We start from the raw sequence: 6571 nt of genomic DNA, 5'->3' as shown, positions 1-6571 counted from the left end.
ATCTATATCTGGTGCAAAAAATAGTTGTATTACATACAACTGGTGTGCAAATATTCTCTTTTGCTTGCCAAAACTCAATGAGAGTTGCAATGCAACACCAGATTTTTTCCAAAGCACTTTTCATGTATGAATTGGTCCAGATGACCTTTAGGTTCCATCAGCACATGCCAGCTTTGGGCATTGGTCTTGGAGACCTTCCACACACTCCTCTGGTTTTCTGCTCCAGTAAGTGATGCAGGAGAATGAGATCTTTAAAGTACAAACTTTTGGGTTCAGGGACTTGATAATTCCTCAAGCAACAAACAGTACAACTACTGTGACCTAAAGTGGCAATCCCAGTTCTTTGTACTCTGCCCTGGGCTGCTACACATTTTATGCCATTATGATTTACTTGTGCAGCATGTGGTTAACAACATAAAGGAGCTGATAAATTTCAGACCTAAATTACCTTAGATCAATCATATCACACGTTTTTTCATCATGTGGTGAATACCTGTATATATGCATACAAGTTTGTTAAAATTCCAGATTTGCAATATTAGAAGACACTTTAAAAAACTTGTCAGTAATTGGTTAGCTACAGTATCTCCTGTTGGAAAGCATATCTTGTGCTAAATGCCTGTCTAATCCTTTGCAGAATATCTTTGGAGATCCTGCACTGTATTATGCAAGCAAGTTTTGGGTGTTAGTGGATTTCCAGGGCAGATGGAGTGATTGCATGGAGCTGGAGATTTTCTGTAACTTCTGACTTCCCTCACATGAGGTTTGCCTTCCCTGGTGATTGTGCAGTTGGTTATCTGTAAGCAGCCCTCTGTGCCCCAGCATCTGTTTAAGTTTTGTAACCATTACAGCATTTCTGATGTAGGTACAGTCTGGGAATTTACAGCTGGGCTCCAGGGGCTCATGTAAGGCTTCTACTAAATAGTATAGGTGTGAGGGTAGGTACTTGAAACTCTCCTGTTCTCTGCGCTCTTCCATTTAACCCACCCCTTTGTATGATCTGTTACTTCCATCTGTACCTGTTTTCCTTATCTCTCTTGTGAGAATGTTATGAGAGACTATGCCAAATGCTACACTACCATCAAGATGAATGACGTGCATTGTTTTGCCTTGTTCCACAGGACTGTCATAAGAGGAAATGAAATTTGCTTGACTCAATTTGTTCTCAGCAAATCTGTCTTGACTGTTTAATCATCTGTTATCTTTTGGATCTTTACAAATAATTTTGGTACTTCTGTTTCCTCAAACAAATGAAATTAGACTGGTCTGTAATTCTTCAGCCCTTCTTCCCTGTTATCTTCTTGGAGATTGACATAATTTTGGCCTTTTCCCAGTCTTTTGTCACTTGTCCTTCCCCATAGTTCTTCAAACAGTTATTGATGGCAGAGGTTTAATGAGCCTCCTCTGTATGTGGTTTCTGTGCTCTCATTTGCTATGATCGGACTCATCACGAGTATTCTCCAACATTGTTTCATCTTGTTAAAAGCCAAGAGCTTATCTCTCTGCCCTTGCTATTAGTTATGATAGACATCTGGTCACAGTTGGTTCTTTAACATAGACTGATGTAAAAAAAAAAAAAAAAGTGCATGAAGTACCTAGCTAATTTTAAGGGTTTTTTTTTTGTCCTTTCCTTGTGTTCAGTGGTCTGATATTTCGCTTCTTCTAGCTACTGCTGTAGTAATTTTTTAAAAAGTTTTTTTTGATGTCCTATATTAATGACATTGAATTTTGTACCACAACCTTCATTGGTGTGCTATTCTGCCTGTATTTGGTAGCTTGGTCCTAGTTTGCATCTCCTATAAGCTCCTCTTTTGAACTGAAGGTAATGACGAACTAATGGCTTATGCTACGACTAGTAAAAGTGTAGTAGAAGACTGCACTTCCTCTGTAATGAAATAATTTCCTGATTAAACTATGTTTTCCATGGAGCAGAAAAAGAACTGCCTTTCTTCTCTAGGTTCCCTCTTCTTGGCTCTTGTACTGAATTTATTGATTTTTTTTTTCCTGAAATTTTCAGTTTCTGCTTTTTCTCAGAACCTTTCTTTTGCTGAAGATTGTGAATTCTCTTTATGCTCATATCATCTGTGTTTCCGGATCTTTCTATCTTTTGGTAGATATCCTTGCCCAATGGTTGTTGGTTGGTTAAAATCCCCTTAGTGTTACAAGAGCTTGGGATGATTTTGCTGGTTCCTTGAAAACCCATGCTTCCCATATCTTCATGACTTAAAAATTAAATGTACGTTGTCATCAGAGATTTTTCAGCAGACCTACATTGCTCAGAGAATTGGACTTAGGAGTTTGTGTGTGTATCTCTGATAAACAGAAATGGATTTTGCATCTTTCTTTCTTTGATGAAAAAGCTTCCTTGGTTAGTCCACTTATCAATTGTTTCACAACATCATTGTTTTACCAACAAAACTGTGATTTGAAAAGCTATTGGGAAGTTTGTTTTCTGCTTGTGTCAACATCTCTTACATGAATAATTAGCACATCTGTTCTCTGCCCTGCCTTTTTTACCTGACATTGAATAATGGTGCTGTTTACATTTTAGATCCTTGCGAAGGTCATCTTCCCCCATGCTTTTTTGATACCTTCTCATAGCTTCATTTCTTTCTCTTTCTGCCACATGACGACTTGAGGATTCTTCTTCCTGCCGTAGTGTGCCTCAAGACTTGGTGATCTGGGAGAGCCAGGGTTAAATTCAGATAGTTTCTTGGTCAATACTAGCTGCTCTGCCCTGTGAATTTCATCCTCCAGTTAAATCAAGCTATGATAAAGGTTACAAATATTTTTAAGAAAAATATGCTTCTGTCTCTAGTGGGGGTTAAATGACTCAAACATTGAAAACATCTTGCAGATTTGCTTTAGATTTCAATTTTCACTTGAGAATTCTGCAAATTTTTAAGCTTAAAAAGTGTATAGATGAGGATTTCAAGCAACAGTGACTCTGCTGTCCCATGAGAGAAAAAAAGTGTGGAAGGTAAAGAGGACCTTGCAATTTCTGTATTCTGATTATAGGCAATGAGGACCTTTTACTAAAAAGAGTAAGCTTATCCATTTCTTACTGTCAGTGTTAACTCTGTTTCCCAAGATGAAATATCATTGCTGACACTCTGACATGCTCTAGATCACGTACTTCTGAACAGTTGCTTTGATGAACATCTAATTTTTTTGGTCAGTGATTTTAAGAAGTTACTTGGCCTAAGTATACAGCACTGTGAACTGTAGAAAAATCAGTTGAGCTCTCAACAAAATTTGTAGCTAATGATATTCCCTGAGCCATATACCAGCTCTGTTGTACAGCAGCTAGAACAAAGAAGAAATAAACATTTTCAGTCCATAAATGTCTTTTGGTCTGGTGCTGATATGGCAAAGTCCACCTACAAAATACAAGTTGCAAAAGAGGAACTTCCTTTCTAGAGAGAAGCAATCTCTCTGTGAGACACATGGGCAGACAACAGTGTGGTCAAAACAGCTGAAGAACTTGAGTCCTCCTACCTGTTATTAACACCTGCTGGCACAATGCACCTTCGTTTGTTTCGCATTCAGGAGTCAGAGACAAAACCTTTGCTGTGCTCTGGTTGCTGCACAGAGGTGCAACAGCAAGGCTGTGGAGCAGTAGGGTCATTGATTTGTGTGATGTCCCGCCTGCAGAGCCAGGATCTAACAGTAAATAAAATCATGCTCAGTCCCACCTGTAGGTGGAAAGGCAGCTCAGTTGTGCTCGGTTTTGTCACTGGAACATTCAGAAAGTGCTAATCAACCTCATAAATTGTTCAACTGCAGGAACCGTGTCTATGTATCTCGTACACAGCAGATAGGAATATCCAGGTCCAAAGATGCCAGCTTGCTTTCCTATCTTCAAAAGTAATGAGAAAACAGGACAGGGAACATCTCTTGATAACTTAGGATATGAGACTGAGCTAATAATATGTGTGGACATGCTTTTCTCTGACTGGGAAAATGAAGTAAAACTTTTTGGGCTAGCAGAACAAAAATGACTGATTTACATTAAAGGAGCAGGTAGAGGAACCAAATATTACAAATGTACTGCCAACAAAAACAAAGGATTTATTACATGTTACTCCTCTGGACAAATGAATCTAAGAGAGTTTACTTCTGGCCTCTTATGAGTTCTGAGGCAGCTGTGAACCTCTCCTAATTCTGAATATCAAGCATGGCATTCATTTTAAGAAGGGAAGCATCTGACTGACTGCAGCCAGTTTAGACTGGAAGCTTTTGCTATTTTTCCTTCAATGTGATAAAATACAATTCCATGATATTCTGTGTGAGAAAAAGCCTCAGATCTTCTGTTGTGCTTCTGTGTTGTTCTTGTAGAAGAGCAAGATGATTTCCCTAGTGATGCTGATATGTAAATGATAGTTACAAGGTGAGGAGTCTTTCAGGGGTGAAGGCCTTGAGGCTGTGAAGGGGGCCAGTCTGCAACTGAGTTAGATGTGACATGAACTTAGTATTTTCAGGGATACTTTCTGCTACTTTCCTTGTGCAGCTCCTTGCTCAGTGTCCCACCTTCAGTCGATCTGATTTCAACTTCTTTCTCAGTCTGTATGATCTGTGTGTATACCAAGCTAAGGCCACGTGCAGCCAGCTGTTGCATTCAGCTAGGTGCTTTTCAAGGGGAAGTAGTAAGTTTCCCCTTGCTGGTGTGTTGGAACAGAGAAAACTGAGTCTGTATTTGAAGGAAACTGACCCAGTGCTCCCAATTCAGATGTGTTGTTCAGTGCTACATGCTGTAAGGTAACCTATTCAAAGGATGTCGTGGGGAAGATTTGGAAGTGAAAAGAAGTGAGGAGAAGGTGAGATGGCAAGTGGTGGTGGCACTTCACAAAATGTTCCAACGAAAGAGAAGTTAGAAATCCTAAATTTCTCAAGTAAATTTGGGAGACAGAGTTCCTTTAACCCTGCAATCAAGTTACTGTTTCAGCAGTTGCCTCCTGCTCACTTAAGCGGAGAGAGATGAATTTCTACACCAGAGCATTTCTCGTTATCTCTGCACAACTGCCGTGTCCTGAAGCTCAGCTCCTGCAGGTCTCTGCCGTGCTGTCCCCACTCTCTCGAGCCTGTTGCTGCCGGGCTCTGAGCCCTGCCGTGCCGTGGTGCGGCGGTGGAGCCAGAGGCCGTGCTGGGGCGGCTGCGGAGCGGAGCGGCTGCCAGGGGAGCGCGGAGGAGCCGCCCGGAGCAGCCCCGGCCCGGGCGGGGGCAGCCGCTCCTCAGCGGGACCTGTGCGCTGCTGCCGGCTCTGTCCGGGGCCACTGCCACCACCGCTGCCCGGGATCACTGCCACCACCTCTGTCCGGGGCCGCTGCCACCACCTCTGTCCGGGGCCACTGCCACCATAGCTGTCCGGGGCCGCTGCCACCACCTCTGTCCGGGGCCACTGCCACCACCTCTGCCCGGGATCACTGCCACCATCGCTGTCCGGGGCCACTGCCACCATCGCTGTCCGGGGCCACTGCCACCACCGCTGCCCGGGATCACGGCCACCACCTCTGTCCGGGGCCACTGTCACCACCTCTGCCCGGGATCACTGCCACCACCGCTGCCCGGGATCACGGCCACCACCTCTGTCCGGGGCCACTGTCACCACCTCTGCCCGGGGTCACTGTCACCACCTCTGCCCGGGATCACTGCCACCACCGCTGCCCGGGGCCACTGCCGGCGTCAGGCGGTCGGATCGCTCCCCGAGCTGCGCTGTCCCGTCCAGCCCCGGCTGCTGAGGTGAGCGGGGACCGTGAGCGCCCGCCTGCCGGCGGCTCTCGTCACCCGCACACGGTGTCCCCTAATCGTGCCTCCATCAGCCGCGGCGGGGGCGTATAAAGGCAGCGGCGCGGGCGAGGCGGGCAGAGCGCGGCGCTGCCCCCGCCGCCGCCGGCCCCATGCAGCCCGCCATGATGATGTTCTCCAGCAAGTACTGGGCGCGCCGGGGCTTCTCGCTGGACTCGGCCCTGCCGGAGGAGCGCCCCGCCGCCGGCAGCCTCACCGTAAGTGCCGGGGCCGGGGCGAGCCGCCGGGGGGGCGGGTTCCGCCGGGGCCCGGTGCCAGAGGCCGTGCGAGCCCCTCGCTCCTCGCCCCGTGGTCAAATCAGCAGTTTCTCAGCAGCTGCGGGGGCCGGTGAAACTAACTTTGCTGTCGAGTCGGTCCCCGCTCAAAACGCTGCCTTAAAAGTGTCATAAATAACAGAAAAAAGTTTCATTAGCGATACAAGCCTTACTGCAGAAATGAGCCGTATTGCTACCGGAGCAATAGAGAAGCATCCAGCTCAGATGGTTTTAAATGCTCGGATTTTGGAAGTCCCTGGTTAGTCCAGCGGGCTTTATACACCAGCAGAGATTGTCTTTTCAGTGCGCTCGTAAGCCTCGCAGCACCATCTACAAAGCATTTTTGGCAAGACACAAGTGCCGTGCACCCGCTCTGGTGGTGCCAGTGGATTTGCTGCTGTGCTCCCGGCTTCTGCCGACGGGCAGGGCTGCAAGGACACGTGTGGGAACACCGTGCCGGGGGGCTGCTGGAAAACACTGCCAGGAGACAGAAATGGTTCTCTGGAAGTGAT

The 6571-nt window shown here is 46.1% G+C and overlaps 1 protein-coding gene across 1 annotated transcript in view; it reads left to right on the top strand.

Annotated features, from left to right (window-relative positions):
* The first annotated feature begins 5697 nt into the window (after positions 1-5697).
* The window catches only part of LOC131572829 (tryptophan 5-hydroxylase 2), a 50261-nt gene continuing 49387 nt past the window's right edge, over positions 5698-6571 (top strand). The window contains exon 1 of the mRNA XM_058826212.1: positions 5698-6002. Coding sequence (XP_058682195.1) covers positions 5898-6002 — 105 coding nt within the window. The 5' untranslated portion in view covers positions 5698-5897. The remainder of the gene's footprint in view (positions 6003-6571) is intronic.

This window comes from Poecile atricapillus, chromosome Z (genome assembly GCF_030490865.1).
Source record: "Poecile atricapillus isolate bPoeAtr1 chromosome Z, bPoeAtr1.hap1, whole genome shotgun sequence".
NCBI classification, from domain to species: domain Eukaryota; kingdom Metazoa; phylum Chordata; class Aves; order Passeriformes; family Paridae; genus Poecile; species Poecile atricapillus.
The sequence above is the reverse complement of the archived record's forward strand: the minus strand, read 5'-3'. Positions and strand labels throughout refer to the sequence as shown.